Genomic DNA, 20,608 nt, shown 5'->3' with positions numbered 1-20,608 from the left:
CCCATTTTGGGCCTAGTAGGCCTCCCTGTACTTACCTGGAAGCTAAAATGGAGTGCGTGAGGATTCCTATAGAGGGCAGGGCAGGGCGGGGTGGGGCCAGCCAGCAATTTAACAACTGATTTGCCTGAACCGGCTCCAACCGGCTGAATCCCACCACTGTTGATAACCTAGGAAAAGTATTATCTGCTATTTTTTTCTTTCTCTAAAGTTGATGCAGCCAAAGTGGAAAAGAAATGTTATCAAAACCACACAATCGCTCCATATATATCTACATATTTTGAGCAGGAGGGGGACCAAAAAAGAGCATGGCCTTTATAATTAATAGACTGCAACCTTGCAATATACAATAGGAGAGAAACTACTGACTTAGATGCTTTTAGAAGCATTAGAGAAAGGCTTATCCTAGGCTTCCATCCTAACAATAGAAATACAATACAATACAATACAATACAATAGTAGAGTTGGAAGGGACCTTGGAGGTCTTCTAGTCCAACCCCCTGCCTAGGCAGGAAACCCTATACCATTTCAGACAAATGGCTATCCAACATCTTCTTAAAGACTTCAAGTGTTGGGGCATTCACAACTTCTGGAGGCAACTTCTGTTCCACTGATTAATTGTTCTAACTGTCAGGAAGTTTCTCCTCAGTTCTAAGTTGCTTCTCTCCTTGATTACTTTCCACCCATTGCTTCTTGTTCTACCCTCAGGTGCCTTGGAGAATAGCTTGACTCCCTCTTCTTTGTGGCAACCCCTGAGATATTGGAACACTGCTATCATGTCTCCCCTAGTCCTTCTAGGGGAATAAATGTCCTGCTAACAATTTTTAAAGAGAATATACAGTATCTCTATCCATATTTGGAAAAAACAGCCATCAATAGGCTGCCTATACTAGAAGCCTGATTTCTTTGATTCACAGTTAGAACAATTAGTCAGTGGAACAACTTGCCTCCAGAAGTTGTAGGTACTCCAACACTGGAGGTTTTAAAGAAGAGATTGGTCAGCCTTTTATCTGACATGGTATAGGGCTTTCCTCTGGAGCAGAAATGGAAGGATTTATACTCCTTGCAGACAGCTGGTCATTTGCATTCTTTTAGTGAGTCATTGAGCCACCTGGACATATATCTGCATCCTCAAGGTCATGACAACACAGATAAACCTTCAACTGGCCTTAAAGACTCACTTAAAGGAATGCAAATGACCAGCTGTCTGCAAGGAGTATAAAATTTTCCATTCCCCACCATCCAGTCAGAGCTGAAGACGCTTCTTGGATGAGAACCAAAACGACTTCAAAGAAAAACAAGAAAGTCAATTGCCTCTTGAAAAAAGCACCTTTGGGGCAACCATGACCTAGATGACTCAGAATCTCCATAGACTTGACTCTTACACTTGTGGCCCATGACATTTGGACAAGAAATGTCAATGCTAAAATACTGATTCTCCTAGGACAGGGGTCAGTAACCTGCAGCTCTGGAGCCGCGTATGGCTCTTTCATCCCTCTGCTGAAGCTTCCTGTCACCAGTCGGCTCCACAATTGATAGGGCTTTTGGTTAGAAGAGGTAGAGGAAAAAGGATGCCGTGCTAGGAGGAGACCCTATGGTGGGAGAACCAGACTTCCGGTCAGCTGCAGAATTAAATGGGGGGGCTTCTGGTTAGGATCTTTGTGGCTCTTTGATTGTTTAAGGTTGGCCACGTCTGTCCTAGGATAAAGATGTCTGATGTGGTTCCCATCTTCAAAAAAGGGAAAAAATTAGATCCAGGAAACTACAGACCTATCAGCCTAACCTCAATACCAGGAAAGATTCTGGAAAAAATAATCAAGCAACGAATTTGCGAACACCTAGAAGCAAACAAAGTAATAGCCAAAAGCCAACATGGATTTGTCAAAAACAGATCATGCCAGACTAATCTTATTGCATTCTTTGATAATGTGACAAAATTAGTGGACCAGAGGAATGCCGTTGATATAGTTTACTTGGACTTCAGTAAGGCTTTTGATAAGGTAGACCATAACCTACTACTAGATAAAGTAGAAGAATGTGGGTTAGACAGCATCACCACCAGATGGATTGGTAACTGGCTGACCAACCGCACTCAACGTGTAGTTCTCAATGGAACTGCATCTACATGGAGGGAAGTATGCAGTGGAGTACCCCAAGGCTCTGTTTTAGGCCCAGTACTCTTCAACATCTTCATCAATGATTTGGATGAGGGAATAAATGGGGAACTCATCAAATTTGCAGATGATACCAAGCTGGCAGGAATAGCCAACACTCCAGAAGATAGGCTTAAGATACAGAAGGATCTTGACAAACTTGAACATTGGGCACTATCTAATAAAATGAAATTCAATGGTGAAAAGAGTAAGGTTCTACATTTAGGCAACAAAAACGGAATGCACAGGTACAGTATAGGTGATACCTTACTCAGTAGTAGTAACTGTGAAAGGGATCTTGGAGTCCTAGTGGACAACCATTTAAATATGAGCCAGCAGTGTGCAGCAGCTGCCAAAAAAGCCAACACAGTTCTAGGCTGCATCAACAGAGGGATAGAATCAAGATCACGTGAAGTGTTAATACCACTTTATAATGCCTTGGTAAGGCCACACTTGGAATACTGCATTCAGTTCTGGTCGCCACGATGTAAAAAAGATGTGGAGACTCTAGAAAGAGTGCAGAGAAGAGCAACAAAGATGATTAGGGGACTGGAGACTAAAACATATGAAGAACGGTTGCAGGAACTGGGTATGTTTAGCTTAAGAGAAAGAAGGACTAGGGGAGACATGATAGCATTATTCCAATATCTCAGAGGTTGCCACAAAGAAGAGGGAGTCAAACTATTCTCCAAAGCACCTGAGGGTAGAACAAGAAGCAATGGGTGGAAACTAATCAAGGAGAGAAGCAACTTAGAAATGAGGAGAAATTTCCTGACAGTGAGAACAATTAATCAGTGGAACGGCTTGCCTCCAGGAGTTGTGGATGCCCCAACACTGGAAGTCTTTAGGAAGATGTTGGATAGCTATTTGTCTGAAACGGTATAGGGTTTCCTGCCTAGGCAGGGGGTTGGACTAGAAGACCTCCAAGGTCCCTTCCAACTCTACTATTGTATTGTATTGTATTGTATTTGCAGTTGATTGTGAGAAGCAGCAGCAAAGATATCCTCTACCACCCAAACGATCTAGTTTTTTCACCAGTGTAACTCACACTTACCTTTCCATAAAGCTTTGCCCACTGAGTGTAAAACATGTGCTTGCAGAGTCGTGAACAACTCCCACAGTTTTTTTTCCCTGTTGTGGCATTAATAAGCTCTAAGTCTGCTGTGCCTGCTATCCAATTCACACTGAAACCAGGAGATTTCCCAGCTCTTCTCCTTTCAGCGTTACTCACTCCTGTCAAAGTGGAAGCAGAAAACACCAAGCGTTAAAAACAGCAGGTTTGAAATATAAGAAACAGAGCTTCCATTTTATTGGGAAGTAAGCTGTATTTCCATACTTATAAATACATCAATATATTCTTATCTATCTTAGCTGGAATCTGCTTGGATCAATATATGCTTTTAAGAAGTGTTCAATTAATGTTGCCAAAATGTAATTAAGATTCTTGTTTTCATGTATACATTTTGACAGCCTTTGGACATCACTGTCTCATTGACAATCGCTGTTTTCTATGAGTGTTTCATATGGAGAAAATTCTAAATTAGGGCACATTAAAAATAAAGATAGCATGTATAGGTCCATGGGATGAGCAGATTCCAAATTTTGTAACAGAATAATATATGTAATGGGATCAACCAACATGACACACAAACGGGCAATCAGATTTTTTTTCACTATGAAAAGTAATAGACAAAGCTATTTTGGCTGCCAAAGATTTTATGAGATTTCTTATATTTTCACTTTTTATTATTTTATTCTCATAGCCCAAATAAAACTGTTAAACATTTTATCTTAAACATGATTTTAAAATAGGGCAAATACTCAATTTTTAAACTTTTTTTAAAAAATTAATTTTTATCCAGCAACATTTAAATCTGTTTCACGGCATTACAGATTGTTAATAATTTTAACCTTGGTTTAATAAAATTAACAAATAAATAAATAGCAAAACAAAAAAAATACAGGATAAAATATATAATTTTTCATTATTTTGCTACACCACAGTTACTACATAGGTCTTTGTGAATGATGCAAAGGCAGTTCAAATAGTTTGATCTGGAAAATTAATCCAATTGTCAATGCACATCAATCTGGAAATTGAGTTCAATTCAATTTCTTCTGACTGAATCAATGAAACGGTTAGATTAGACTTGAATTTCAGAATCAATTTGGCTCAAGTTGTTTCTGTGCACGGATAGAAGCACCCAAAATCATCCATATCAATTCAAAACATTCAATTTGATGATACAAATTAAGTATCTAAGTCGATTCAGAAAGGCAATTTAATCTGGAGATTGAACTGACATGCCTTTAAATCAAGTCTCCAAATTAAATATCTGCATAGCTGAATAGATAAAGCAGCTTTGATATATATGGGGATTAAATGAATTACAGGTACTGCAATATTGTATGCATTTGCATCAGTTAGAGGCAACTGGAAAATACCCTTGAAATGGTCGCTTATTAAAGATTTATTAAAAATCCTCTGTATTTCTGAGCTTCTAGACCAGAAGGAGCCCATTTCCTTAGCTAAGTGGCAATATCCTAAGTGACTGTGTACAGATGAATCAAAATGAAAATATAATTGAGTTATTATTTCATGCTGAACTTGTAATCACATTTATGTCATATTAATAGCAATCTCCATTTCTTCACTATGATAACTGATTGGTTTGTATCTTAGGGGGAATACACTATAAAGTAAATGTCGTTCTTACACCATGGCGCTATTTAAATACATCTATCTGAGAACTGTTGCACATAGATCTCACTGTATGACTTGACATGAATGTGTCAGCCTCTGTCAGAATTATGATCTAACTTAGTGGATAGTGTGCCAACCAATGGCAATATGTGCCAGATAAGGCCTGCCTAGGATAAAGCCATAGGTAACAGAACAAACACAGATGCAGCAATCTAATGATCAGAAGAAAATAAAGCATTTGGTCGAATTAATAGCTTTTGTATTCAGGCACTACCAAGGATTTCAGAAGATAAAAGCTAAGCACAAATGGTCCCCAGATACTTCCTATCAAGAGATCAACATTTCTGTTGGAAAATAAAAAGAAATGAAAGCTGAGAGGTTAAAGTCTGGTTGTTAATAAATATATTTGGTGAGCAGAGATTGCAGCATTTTTATCCCTTGTCTTCCAAATTCCATATTTTGTGTGTGTGTGGAGGAAGATTTAGGGAACTTGGAGAAATTAAATAGGAAAGCACTGTAGCAAAGTACTAACTCTAAGCTGTGGTAACAACCTCTAATCCTCTTCCTGAGGAGAAAATAATTGGTTTTAAATCTGGGAGACCTTTGCATCTCATCCATTTTTAACTCCATTGTATGTCCTTGGTTGGTAGGTCCCCATCTCTATCCCTGGCCTTACATTTCTGAAGTGTGAGCAATTAAAAAAAAGTATTCCTCAGAGGGCTGGAAAATACAATGGATTCTTTGCAAATTGAAAGTGCAATTGAAAATGATTACTTGTTGGAATGAACTGGAATGAGTCTTTAATGTATTATCAGAATAGATTACATATTGTTAATAGGGAGGACAAAAGAGAACACAAACCAGGACTTATTAATTAATAAGGAAGGCTATCTAGCTCATGGGAGTTATTTTCTGGTCTTACTCTCCGGGTACTAATTAGTGGATCAAGACTCTTATTCTCTTACTTTAGATCCTTTACCTTTTAAAAAAAATCCAAAGGCCTAAATCTCTCTTGCCCAACTAGTGCAAATACTACCATGCAGGGAATGCCAAAGATCAGTACGCTCAACAAATCTGGGGAGAGCACTAGAAAAAACTTCTTCTGTTGAAATACTAAAACAGGGGTCAGCAACCCACGGCTCTGAAACCGCAAGTGGCTCTTTCATCCCTCTGCTGCGACTCCCTATCACTGGTCGGCTCCACAATTGTTGGGGCATTCAGTTATGACAGGTAGAGGAAAAAGGCTGCCATGCTAGGAGGAGACTCTGTAGTGGGAGAACCAGACTTTCGGTCAGCTCCATAACTGAATGGGGGGCTTCCGGTTAGGACCTTTGTGGCTCTTTGAGTGTTTAACATTGCCAACCCCTGTACTAGAACATCAAAGTCCAAGCAGATAATACTGCGTGAGGATTGCCCAATGGTTTGACTCATTATTAGATCATAATATAGCAATGGACTAGTTTCATGAACTAGGATGAATACCTTTTTCCAAATAAATTTACATTTTCTTCAGAGTAAGTTTATAGGGATTATGTCAGTGATAGACAGACTATAGCCAAAAGTAGATGTTACTTCCACTCAACCCTGTTTCTAGCATCCATTTGCTCTGTTTTTTCTTCTGAAGATCCTATTTTCTTAAGTTTCTACTGGCATCCCAAGTGGATCAGAAAACTCCACAAGAGGAATGAATTCTACTTTATTGTAAGACTACATTAACAGAATCTTACAATTTTGAAAGTACAAATCTCCCACCATCTCTTTTTACTGGCTGATAAGTTTAGAAGGACCTTTCTAAGTTTCTTTCTCTGCCCATTATTCAGTTGTGAGCCTTGTTTATTTGATCCTTCCTAAGTCATCATCTCCTCCCTCCTTTTCCAAGATCATTCTCACATTTCTGTTACAGTTTCTGTCACATTCTTTTGCCACTCCGCATACTAAAAAAACCAAAAACAATGGATGAAGACTTTCACATGGGCTAAGAACTGGTGATTACAGATTGCCAACCCTATTGTTTGTTGAATGACAAAGATGTCTTAGTTGTGAAAATTAAAATGAGCACCATCCTTTCTTTCTTTGTGAGGCTGATGATGAAAAGAGATGATCTCAGTGCTTACAGCATGATCGTCTGCAGGCAACAATTTTCATTTGAACGGTTCCACCTGATCTACAATCCTCCACTGACAGCTTAGAACTCCCCAAAAGGCTGCACATGGAATATTATTCCTAAATGGGGCTAATATGGCATTATATGCTCATGAGTCCTACAAGAAGTAACCAGTAATAGAAAGAGCAAGGAAACATGCATATAGCAATCTAAGGATATGGGAAAGAGGAAAATTCTAGGCAGAATCTGCCATTTTTAGCTGCAGTCCAGTTTTGACACTGACTAAATCTCCTACATGAAAGCATCCTTAACTCTACCCCTTGTCTACCTGGCATATGCAGGATGTTGCAGTCTTCAGTGGCTCGACATGGTCTTGCTTCTTCAATGAATTTCTATTTCATACAATATTGCACTTAGCCCTTTAAGATGATGTGCTTAATGGCATAACTGAATGGTGAATAGGTTTCAATCTGTTCTTAAGTAAATTTTATGATCCAAGGGTCTAGTTTGGCTTTAATACTTAATTGATGCTTTAAGTTCTTTGGTATCTATCATCTATCTATCTATCTATCTATCTATCTATCTATCTATCTATCTATCATCTATCTATCATCTATCTATCTATCTATCTATCTATCTATCTATCTATCTATCTATCTATCTATCTATCTATCATCTATCTATCATCTATCTATCATCTATCTATCTATCTATCTATCTATCTATCTATCATCTATCTATCTATCTATCTATCTATCTGTCTATCTATCATCTATCTATCTATCTATCTATCTATCTATCTATCTATCTATCTATCATCTATCTATCATCTATCTATCTATCTATCTATCTATCTATCTATCTATCTATCTATCTATCTATCTATCTATCTATCTATCATCTATCTATCTATCATCTAACCTCTTGAAGAATAATGGAAAATTGCTTTATTGGATAAAGACTGTATCTAACTCTAAAGCCTTTCTATTCATCCAATGATGTGTTAAACAATGGTTAATGGTGCAAGCCATTAAAAAACCCTAGTATGCATTAATCATAGAACAAACTGCTATAAAGGTCTAATTCATATATCCATGTAAAGCCACATGGGAAACCATTAATATAAACAATACCCTTTCAAATACCAAAGAATTTAAACAATGCTGACTCAGGAACTCTTGCCTTTCAGTTTGCAGCAGCAAAGTTAAAATTCACTGGAGTGCTCAGTAATTTTAACTATTTTGTGTTGTGTTTCTGGTTGGGAAAAGTATGGATGGCTAATGTCAATGAACTACTGGTGTTAAAGGTAATAGAAGGAGGGCTTTGAACAAAGAAGAAATATCTCATTTGACCTGGATTAGATCAGGAGGTAGGAGGTTTTATATATATGTCTGGAAAATTTAAAAATTTAAATTCAAAGCAAGCAAACAAATGTACAACAGCACCAAATAAAACAGTAGTTGAGGTCACCAGAAAAGCAAGAATCAGAACTTTGAATCTCCCTTGAGATTCAAAGTGGTCAAAGAGGAAGTAAAGAAGAAGAAGAAGAAGAAATAAATGCAATGTTCTCCTTCATATCCCATACTGATTATTCTAGGGAAGAGTGTAGAAAATGTGGAGATAATCTTGATAAAAGAAATGCAGGAATGATTAAAGGAGAAGAAATGACAACTTAGTCTGAGGAAATGAAAAAACATGAAAAAGAAACTCAAAATATTTTCATTTTGATTTTGTTTGGTATAAGAGAGAGCAAAGGGAAATTCTGGATGGCCTTCAAACTTCTTTTTCTATACTCTGTGACCAGAAAGTCCCATTCCTATATTACTTATGGTTTCTATTTCTTGACCTATCTTACCTTAGACCTGATCAGCAAGAACTCTTCCTAGGAAAAACAAGTTATAATGGACCGAAATAGGAGCAGAGGAATGAAGGAAGGAGGAACTGTTTCAACTTCAAGTATTTTAACCTTAAGGATAGACCGAATCATTATTAGTGACATAAAACAACAAGGAGGATAAAGTACTTTAAGATGTGTGATGCAGCTTGGAAGGGCTGTTTTAGAGTCCAGTAATACAAGCCGTAGGAAGGCAGACAATTTATGCTTCTAAGCCAACATGAGCTTACCACTCAGGAGAAGCTGATTACACCGGTATGAAGCTGGAAGTTGACCAACATCTTCTAATCTATGGCTCATTACCCGTGAAAGGTGACCAGTGTGAGAGAGACTTCCCACAATAATGCTATGCAAATATACTGGCTCGATGAAGTAGCTAAGAAGTGCGCCTTGTAACCCAAGGACATTCCATCTGGAAAAGAAATTCAACAGTGAAAAAAATGTTCTGCAAGGCAGGAAATTTACATTGCGGGTAACAAAATAATATTCAAAGAGATGGCAAAGCTCATTAGGTGAATGCATAGGTTTATTTTGCAGGAAGAAAAATCTTGAGTGGGTGCAGGGGGTATGTCTGGGATGGATCAAGGTTCCCCAATCTGATGCCATCCAGATGTGTTGGCACTTAACTCCCATAATTCTGGATATCTGGAAGACACCAGGTTTCAGGAGCTGAAGCTGGTAAGTTTTAGAAGTCATACTACAATGGAAGGAAAAATATGACCCTGGTTATGGACTGTTACCAATATTTAGTTGGCCTCTAAAACCTTAAACTGCTGGGATCCATGGTATCATAGAGAACATCCTTTTTATCCCTCCTGTTTATAAAATTATTGAGCAGGAGTTCATCCTGGAAGCCCTCCTTCATTGAGATCAGAATGTCAAAGGACTTTTCTTCAATAGTGGCACCTACCTTGTGCAATGTCTTTCTTTTCTAAGTTGTAGAAGGGGTGAACACTAATACCTACCTGCCTTTTGAAATGAAGGCTAGGCTTCTCTATTTGGTCAGAGAGTTTGGGGGTTGCCTACAATTAACATAACAATTCTCCTCGTAGACAGTTTATCGATACAAATTTCCCTCCTAGAGAGTTTATCCATATTCCTAACACTCCATTCTGTTCTTGAAGAACACGCCATAAGAAAAACTGCCACACAAACGTTGTCTTTAGTGGGTTTAATGATGATGAGCTGAAATATGGGAGACATTTTAGAAAAGGTTAGAGAGATTTTGCTATTTAAGGCAACATCCAGTGGTTGCTGTGCTGGAAAAAAAAGCATTTAAAGTGCAAATCTGTACCAGCAGGAAGCATTATGTAGCTAATTTCTTACATCATTGTTCTTTTCATTAATTAACATTTCTCAACCGTTAGTGCTATAATTGCGGTGCCTCTGTGCCGTACGTCGCTTTCCATGATTAATAAGGAGCCATTATACTTCCCTTTCCTGAAGCAGTCAATTAACACGAAATACTTTCCATTAATTACTGAATGTTTAAAACCAGCATGCTGTACCTGGAGAGCAATCTGCTCCAGGAACCTGTGACAAAAATTGCTTTCAGAAGTTCCTTTTAAATTTTATTCCTCTCTCCCTCTCCCTCTCCCTCCCTCCCTCCCTCCCTCTCTCTCTCTCTCTCACACACACACACGCACACACACACAAAAGAGCAAACCACAGGCAATTTAGTTGGCTATATTAATTTGCTTTAGAAGCAAGGGCCTGCGAATGAGAAACATCTTTTAATCTCATGGAAGACAAGGCAGCCATCTGGCTGCTAAGGATTTCTGCGTGAGGCTGCCCCTCTCTTTCTCTCTAAAATGCAGGTCATTAAAGTAATGTGTTCATCCTACATAAAATTCAAATGGAAGATAAAAGGTAATATTTATATACAAACAATTTAGTCCCACCATTTAAACAGTCATTGGTTTTATGAAACATTTACTTTAGTCTATCAGATTTGCATATTTTCATTTGGGTTTATGTGTTTGGGGGGAAAAATGCAAGCATATATGGTCATTTCTGCAGATTATTTGCCTATTTACCAACCAATCAACTTATTATGTTTAAAGGCTACTCTGTACTAAAACAAATCAGGAATGAAATCAAAGGAAACTGGCAAGCTTTGCAAACGTTAAACAATTTTAGATTTATTTAACAACACAACCGATTTCTCATCAGAGATTCTGTTTTGGTAGAAATACATATATTATCTCAAAATTGTTTCTGGGGTAATTTAGAACAGACTCCAAAACATCTAAGACAGAACCTTATTCTTATTATTAATAAGATATGCCCTGTCTAATATAACAATGGCCATCCAGTGGTTATGATCCTTTCCATTAACCATTTTACTGAATTCAGACTTACATCTCTCACTAAACATGGAAGTTCAATACAGCAGCTTAGGATCTCTGCTGTAAAATAACAGAATTGGAAGGGACCTTGGAGGTCTTCTATTCCAACCCCCTGCTCAAGCAGGAAACTCTGTACCATTTCAGACAAATTGTTGTCCAATCTTTTCTTAAAAACCTCCAGTGTTGGAGCACTCATAACTTCTGTAGGCAAGTTGTTCCACTGATTAATTGATTAGGTGATGCAGTTTGGCTGTTCAAAATTGCAGGGCATGGTATCTGACAGGTTCATGAAGGATCAGACTAATGTCTTTGGGGATACTTCCCTGGAGTCTCAGTCAAACTATCTTGAATAGCAGCTGTTAGGAAGCAACAATGGAGGAGGACTGTTTGTTGGTCTATGTTTATGACCTTCTGGAATACAAATGACTATGGTGCAGAATATTTTAAATAAGATTGGCCATTAGACTCATTCAGCAGTACTCTTTTTTTGTTTTAGGATTGGGCTCCAAATGTGGACTGCAATATAGCAATAGCAGTGCCACTTATATACCGCTTCACAATGCTTTACAGCCCTCTCTAAGTTGTTTACAGCGTCAGCATATTGCCCCCAACAATCCTCATTTTACTGACCTTGGGAGGATGGAAGGCTGAGTCAACCTTGTGCTGGTAGGACTTGGAACTGCCAAATTGCAGTCAACCAGCAGTCAGCAGAAGTAGCCTGCAATACTGAATTCTAACCACTGTGCCACCACGGCTCTTAGATAGATAAAATATATGTTTGAAGATCCACTGAATCAGTTCATGCTGCCTGGCCAGTAAATGCCAAAAGATGTAGAGAATGCCTTTCTGCAAAGCATTTTATGTTTTTTCCAGAAGCAAATTTCCCTGCTGCTTCATATTTATTCAACTGACATTAAATTGAATAAATTCAACTGACATCGAATGAATTAAGGATTTCATCAAGGCAACATTGAAGGAGTCCTCTGCAGTTTAAAGCTGCAGGTTGAAGTTGGTCTGCTGAATGATTGCAAGAGAGAAGGGAACTCAAACATTGTCCTCCTTTAGTTCAATCATTGAAAAAAAAAGACAACTAGCATGTAGATTCTAAAAGGGACACGGTGGCTCAGTTAATGACTAAGATGCTGAGCTTGTCATCAGAAAGTGCAGCAGTTTGACAGTTTGAATCCCTTGCGCCGTATAATAGAGTGAGCTCCCATTATTTGTTCCAGTTTCTGCCAACTTAGCAGTTTGAAAGCATGTAAAAATGCAAGTAGAAAAATAGGAACCACCTTTGGTGGGAAGGTAACAGTATTCCATGAGCCTTTGGCATGAATCATGCCAGCCACATGACCACAGGAATTTCTTTGGACTGCACTGGCTCTTCAACTTTGAAATGGAGATGAGCACCGCCCCCTAGAGTTGGGAATGATTAGCACATTTGTGCAAGGGGAACCTTTACCTTATGTAGATTCTACAACCACACATATCCTTACCTGAATTAGTTGAATTAGTTGGGGTTTTTTTTGTCTCAGTTCATCACTTTATCAATAAGAGGGATTGCAACCAATGGTTTGCATTTTAAAATTCCCCCTCATACAATAGTAATTTATCAGGTAGGAAGATAAATTAGTTTTTTTCCATATAGAGAAGGGCTTTCTCTGTGTCTTTCAGTCCAAAGCCCAGAAACAATTTTATTAACATAATTGACAATTGATAGTTGCTTTTTTTTTTTTGAATAGATAAAAAGTTGTAGTTACAATTCTACTGATTTTCCCATGGATAACATTTTCAAAGTTAATTTTTTTGAAATATTAACCTGATTACAGAAAGTGAAAGCACCACTGCATTCCAGGCACTCAATACATCAATGTGACTTGTCTTGCTAAGAAGGCATATGATGGATAGATTTATATTTTCTTTTAATTGTGCAGAACATTGGGAGTGCACCTTTCAAGGACACAACGCCAGCTGAAGTAACTTCATGAAGGGAAAAATGGACTCATACACTTAAGAGGAGCAAGCTCTTCAATTAGTAATTTTAAAAAAAGTATTTTAAAAAAAAGATATTTTGCTTCTCATCCAAGAAGTTTCTTCAGAATTGAAGAAGCTTCTTGGATAAGAAGCAAAACATCTTCAAGGAAAAACAAAGGAAGTCCAGTTGCCTCTTGAAAAAGCACCTTTGGGACTTGGATGACTGAGAATTTCCCTAAATATATATATTTTAATTTTTTTTATTGAGTTTTGGTTTCTATTGCTATTGTGAGCTGTGCAGAGTTGTGTTTGGATGAACAACCATGCATATATTTTAAATAAATACATTTAAATAAAGTACTTATAGTGATTTATCCTGAATTACATTGAAACCTGGGAATCTGGGCAGGTTTAAATCCAAGTCTGTGTGAACGTGGCAATCCGTTCTCACTGTAATGAGAAAATATAATGAACTAAAGAAACATGTTTCATTGCAGCAAATTCTGCTTTTCGAAGCACAATAATTCCTGTTAAAACATACATGGTTTTCTTTTGTCAAGAACTGAAGTGCCAGATTCAAAATGGAAGGAGTCCAAAGGAAGCCAGCCGTTGGCTCTCTGTAAAATATATTTAGAAGCAACAAGAATTGTACATAGTCAATATTCAATTCAACACAATGCTTGAAAAATGGAGCTTATTTATTTATCTTGGTTGCTGAGAGCCAGTTCTGGAGTATTTGCTTTGAGGAGCAGGTGGTGGTATCCTAGAATCCCCCCCCCCTTTTAAAGTAATCTTCCCTCTCAACCTTAGTATGTAATGAATCTCAGGTTGTTCTTTCTTCCTGACATAACCTTAGGCTGGCTTTAATTCCTTGTGTCTGATTCTTTTCAGACTATATTGAAGAGATTCATGTTGAAGCTTTAAATCAAACTTTTAGTAAACATAAAAATTTCCTTATCATGAAGGTAAAGGTAAAGATTCCCCTTACACATATGTGCTAGAAGTTCCCGACTCTAGGGGGTGGTGCTCATCTCTGTTTCAAAGCCGAAGAGACAGCGCTATCCGAAGACGTCTCTGTGTTCACGTGGCCGGCATGACTAAACGGCAAAGGCACACGGAACTCTGTTACCTTCTCACCAAAGGTAGTTCCTATTTTTCTATTTGCATTTTTATATGTTTTCAAACTGCTAGGTTCGCAGAAGCTGGGACAAGTAACGGGAACTCACTCCATTATGTGGCACTAGGGATTCAAACTGCTGAACTGCTGACTTTCTGATCGACAAGCTCAGCATCTTAGCCACTGAGCCACCATGCCCCTTATCATAATACAGTGTAAAAAAAAAATTAAACATAGCTTTGAGAGAACGGGCTCTCATCAGTGTGCTGAAAACAAATAACTGAGCCACAAATTGAAAATAAATAATTGACAGATAGTGGAAAGTGAAGGAGAATAAAAAATTGAACAGAGAATTGTCAATATTCCAATTTTAAAATTTTATCTTCCTGTCCTATTCAGTATAATATTACTGATATTAATCCATGTGGTTTGCTTGTTTTCTACACCTGACATATCAGCTTAGTTCTAATCACCGAACTTAGTTTTTTTCTTTTGCAGAAAAAGTTGAATTACATTTCTTACTGAATTTTAGAGCAGTGAAACTCAGCTGTGCAAATAGAAAAGTTATAATTAAACAAAAAAGGACATCTTGTGCAAGAGAGAGGGGCCAATTCAAAAGTTTAAAAAGAAATCTTGGAGCAAAAATCTTTGCAAGGGCAGATTTTCCCTCAAAACAATGTTGTGTCGTTGCAACCCAAGTCTTGTCCAGTTCATATATATTTGTAATGTCACAAGTTCAAAAGTGGTGGAATTTTTATCATCATAATGCTCTGCCAAATTTGGCAGTCATTTGCTTTTCCTAGCTCTCCTTTTCCCATCGATACCTCTGCTTAGGAAAATAGGAATAGAAATACTTTAGCTTGCCTGTTTCCCTGAAAATAAGACCTTCCTGGATAATAAGCCCAATCGGGCTTTTGAGTGCATGTGCTAAAATAAACCCTCCTCCCCAAAATAAGCCCTCACCGAAAATCTTGTAACACAGCAGGAGCCGTGAGTTGACCACGGTTGCCTCCTCCTGCACCTCAAAAATAATAAGACCTCCCCGAAAATAAGACCAAGTGCTTATTTTGGGGGTCAAAAGAAAATAAGACCCTGTCTTATTTTGGGGGAAACATGGTTATAATGTTGGAACACCAGTCCAGGAAAAGAGCTTTGAGAGAAAGAAATGGTTGTCAAAAATTGGGTCAGTCACTTTTTCTCAGTCCAACCCACCTTACAAGAGAGCGAAAAATAGGAAGAGGAAGGAGTAATTTATATGTGTTTGCCATTTGTGTTATTTGCAGGTAGACATCGACGTACAACCACATTTGAGTCCAAAATTTCCACGGCTAAGCGAGGCAGTTATTAAGTGAATTTTGCCCTATTTAATGACCTTTCTGGTCACAGCTGCTGAATGAATCACTGCTGTTGTTATGTTAGTAAAATGGTTAAGTCAATCTGGCTTTCTCCATTGACTTTGCTTGTAAGAAAGTTGTAATACGTGATCACATGACCTTGGGACACAACAATCCTCATAAATACATGCCAAGCATCCAAGTTCTGATCCAAATTGTGACTGTGGGGAGGCTGAAACAGTTTGAAGTGTGAAAAACAATCTTCAGTCACTTGTCATTGTAACTTCAAATGTTCACTAATTAAATGCTTGTAAGTCAAGGACTACCTATAAGTTCAGAGTTGGGGAACTTCCTGACGGTGTGAATCAGACATGGTTCTAAAATCTATTACTTTTGCCAAAATGTCAAACATTGCAACCTGAGCTCTGCTCCTTATGTGACATATGGGTACAGAAGGGTTGAAACAGCTTTTGTCATTTGACTCACCTTTCCTTCCCACTGGACCCCACTGGACTACTCTGCCACATTTAGTGGTCTTCAAACAGAAGCTAGATGTTCTAGTAGATCCTGTACTGAGCAGGGGTTTAGAGTAGATGACCTGTGAATCACTTCCAATTCTATGAGTCTACAAAGAAATCTGTTACACAGGAGGAAAGATGGATTGGCTGTGGCCATCCGCAGCAAATCTAATGAGCATGGTGGTGGAGCTCTGTAAATTACAGTCCTGGAGAGTCAATTATCAAAGCTTCCTCTTATATTTCACACAATAAGGATAGCTCTTCATGGTAGTCTTGAACTTTCTAGGACACCTGGTGCTTTTCTCATTATATCAGGCCTTGGCTATTATGTTTTGGAAACAAGAGCTACTGCAATGGTGTTTGATCAGTATTTTAGCAGTGGGGGTAACTCAACTTTTTGTACCTGATAGAGAAAGACACTATCAATCTTCAGTCAAATAAGATTGTACATATTGTCTTTGGTTGGGGAGCTGACCTTGTTAATTGATTTCTGCTCCCATTAGTTTGTAGCTCATTTTCAAAGTGCCAGATTCTAGAATTAAACCTTCCACTGCTAACAGATGAAAATCCCAACAGTGTATCACTGAAAAGACTTGTTAAAGCTGCAACTGGTTTTTTAATGCAACTTTCCCCCCCACTTGTTAGCAGCTTGCTTTGCTTTAATTGCTGTGTATATAGAAGCATTTCCTTTTTAGCACTAATGTTTCTGCAGAGGTGGCATTAAGGTTGGGAGTGTCCCAGACAAAACCAAGGGAAATACTTGAGCGCCCTAAAACCTATTACATACATAAATTATCTTGCTAAGGTATTTTAAAATCTCAGGTGACTGATATATTTTGTTTTCAAGGAAATATAAGAAAGGTGAGGTTGGGTAGCTTTTTAAAATGTTACTCTGGCTAGCCATTTGAATTTGTCCAATATGTAACAGGAATTACAATTCCATTTTCACTTCCAAGACCCCCTATAGGTCATACTGCCTTTGGAGAAACATAAGAGCCAAAGTAACTGCTGGCTGTTATGATGCCTACCGTTGCCCCAAAGTTGGACAAAACTGGACAGAGAAACATTTACCTTTATCTTACCTATGTTATGAGTTACATGCAAAGTCTCACTGTGATCTAGAACAAGAAACTCATGGCAATTTAAAAGACTGATTCTCCTAGTATAGGCTTTTGAATATGAGATTGAAGATGGCCAAGAACTCCCTTACCATGACAGAGTAGCCATCTCAGATTCCAGAAGCTTTTAAAATCTAGAATGCTATCACAAGATAGCACATTTACAGGTCTTCAAAATCCTATAATGCTGCCTAGTCCTTTGAATGATAATCAGATTGATGGAACTGCTTTCTTGCTTCCATATCTTGTGAGTACAGAAAAATGATAACAGCTGTTAGATAAATTATTAACTGTGCATTATTCACCAGGCTTCAGTAATTCTTCCTAATCTATTAGAAAAATACTATTCTGATTCTCTGTGTACGTCAGGCAAATAGGTTGCTTTAAAGCAACTATGATTGATGATCTAAATGGGGAATTTTCTTCGTATCTCTAAAAAGTAAATGGAATGAAAGATTCAATTGTCAATAAATTTATTTAGGCAAATGGGAATATTTAGATTGTTACAGCCTATAAAGAAACAGCTAGTATATATTCACATGAAGAGATACTGAAATGCCTCCTTGCCAGCAATCAACACCTACCTAAGCAGAAATCAACAGCAGATTAATACCAGAAAAATAATCAAGCAATAAATAATATCCAATCGAGCAACTACCAACTCAGACCAACAATCAAACAGTAAACAACAACCTAATTAAGAAACTAGTATGAGCCCACCAACACTGACAGGGCAAATAAACAGCAAACTCTATTCCATTCTAACATTGATGATGTCACTTAGTTGGGTACTGAAACATGTGCAAAAAAGCTAGCAAGTACCAATGATGCCAGAGTCATTTATTTATCAAATTTAGAAGACTGCTCAAGTCTACAAATATTCTGGCCAATGCACAACATTAAAACAGCAGGAAGCAATATAGCAAAGACATATTTTGGTTGATCATCCCTTCATGTTCTCTATTGATTTTACAGTGAGCTGTCATTAAAATAAATTCTTAATACTTTTGAAGTTTTTCAGCTGAGTATGCATCCATAAACTACTTTCATATATGTTTAGTGTATTTTTATCCCTGGGCACATAAATTTCTTCACATTTCACCTCTGATGGTTTCTAAATGTAGACATAATTATGGATGCATATTGATAGGGGACATATTTGTTGGTTCTTAGTCTTACCGATAATTCGGTGTTGCCCGGGTATTTATTTATCCTAATTCTGTATTAGGTTGGAGCCCCCTTGTGGAGTATTCTGAAGCCGTTACCATGGCAACTCCACTGTGCTGTACAGTAGATGTCATCTTAAGGCACAACAGGCTGTATTCTAACACTATCACACTAATGCACACTATCACTGTCAAAAGTACTGTAATATGACCCTATAGATATCATTCATTCCTTTTCGTTTCAGCGGCCCAGGCGTTCCAGAGTTATGCTGGAACACACAGACACACAGACACACATAGACACACTGTGGAGTGTTAGGGGTGTCTTACCCTCACAGTGTTTGTTTTCACAGAGTAAGTCATCTGTGTACCAATTTTGATTGAAAATGCTTGAGGTATTCTAGAGTTGGAACAAACACACACACACATGCACACACACATGCACAGATTACACTAACACTGTAGCTAACTTTGGCTGTTCTAATAAAATTCAGAAGATGGTAGATTTGCATTTCATGGTCAGTTCTTTAGATGGTGTTAAATTTAGTGATTTCCAGTCAATAGGGCTAATGGACAGAATCCTGAAAAAAATGTTGAGATTTATACAAACTGAAGAGAAACCACAAATGAGAGTAACCTCAGCTATATGACATCTCTTCTCTGATTTTAACAGCTGTACAATTGACTAAGAAGCCCCATGGCATAATTATATTAATATGTAATTAATAAATGAATATATTAACCATTATAATTTTTGAATATTAAGTTGGTAGATGATCCTGGAATCAATCATGATAATATATGACAGTATTTTGCAGCAGTCCGTAGGAGAAGTACAAGTTCTCATCTGGTTTTCATTAGTTGAAGAAAATGCAGCTTTATACACTCAGTACTGAAATTGACTTTTTCATCAATATTAAAATATAATCTGATTCTTGAGTTGATATTTAATTTATTATGTATCGACACAGAGAAAAACAGAGACAGCAACATTTTGTCAGGGAAGCCATAATTGATTTAGTTGTCTTCTTCCTCCTGAAATCTCATTTTAGAAGTTGGGTTGTATTCAGAAGCAGTGAGGGAATAGCACAAGGGGCTTCTTCCTTACCTATTTGATTAAATGTTAGAGAAAATGTTGATCTAATGCCATTATTTTGAGATTGTTTCATTATCCCTGTGCTCCATTATTTTGATGTAGTGTCATTAGACTCCTGCATAATTGTTAGAGTTGGATCAATTAGGTGAAGACATATCCTGATTGGGCAATACCATTGATTTTAAACAGATTATTATTTTGTAAACTTTTGCAAACTTTTAAAGTAAATATTTTTGTGCTGCTTACAGCAAAATAACATTTTTTTTCCTGTAACGTATCACTGCTCTCTTCTGCACAGAACTTAATGCATGTACATAAGTGCTCCATCCAAATTGTTATTTTTTTTCTCTATATCTGGATGAAGCCTAATGTAGGAAATAAAAATAGGAAACTTTCCTCTGCTGAAGTAGTGGAATACAATTTGTTGGGTCTCATCACCTTATTGTAAATCGTATAATTGTAGTAAGTGTATAAGTAAAAATTACACATATACATGGGTGTAGTTGATTATTTATTTATATATTTTTTAGACTTTTTATCTTGCCCTTATTATTTTTATAAATAATTCAAGGCAGAAAGTGTACCTAATTTCTAGTGTTAAATTTGTGTTTTACCGACAAAGAAGTAAAGGGAGACTAGTACAGATTTATTTCAAGCTATTTAGCTCTCATCAGCTAGCAATAGCCTAGTCAGTAAAACATTAATTTAACACAAGAATAATTTGTTGTGAAAATGACTGCCTGCGAAGGCCCCTGGATTGGGGCTGAAAGGCCAAAATGGAAGCAGTATGCTCCATCCCATAATTGGATAGAACAGGTTGCCCTGATAGACTGGTCCCACCGGAGGGTGGGGGAGGAGAAACATTTTACCTAATTTCTATTTTCTCCACAACTCTGTGAGGTGAATTAGGCCAAAACAAAAAGTCTGGCCCATAGCCATCCAGTTGGCTTTCATGCGTAAGCGTGACTAGAACTCACAATTGTCTGGTGATTGTCTCAAAGTCACCCAGCCAGCTTTCATGCCTTTACATTATTGTCAGAGAACCATATATTCCAATGAACCATATATTAATTTGTTAGTAGGGTGCT

The 20,608-nt window shown here is 37.5% G+C and overlaps 1 protein-coding gene across 4 annotated transcripts in view; it reads right to left on the bottom strand.

Annotated features, from left to right (window-relative positions):
* The window catches only part of ADARB2 (adenosine deaminase RNA specific B2 (inactive)), a 530,434-nt gene that overhangs the window by 8,648 nt on the left and 501,178 nt on the right, over positions 1-20,608 (bottom strand). For all 4 annotated transcript variants that reach the window (XR_014173611.1, XR_014173612.1, XM_081933431.1 and 1 more), the window contains exons 9-10: positions 9,083-9,264; positions 3,205-3,383 (exon numbers count right to left, since the gene is read on the bottom strand). Coding sequence is in view for 2 of the 4 variants with exons in the window: in XM_081933431.1 (XP_081789557.1) it covers positions 3,205-3,383; positions 9,083-9,264 (361 nt within the window). In the remaining 2 variants the exon portion in view is untranslated. The remainder of the gene's footprint in view (positions 1-3,204; positions 3,384-9,082; positions 9,265-20,608) is intronic.

This window comes from Natrix helvetica, assembly GCF_964273705.1.
Source record: "Natrix helvetica genome assembly, chromosome: Z".
Classification (NCBI taxonomy): Eukaryota; Metazoa; Chordata; class Lepidosauria; order Squamata; family Natricidae; genus Natrix; species Natrix helvetica.
This window is presented reverse-complemented; position numbering and strand designations above follow the sequence as displayed.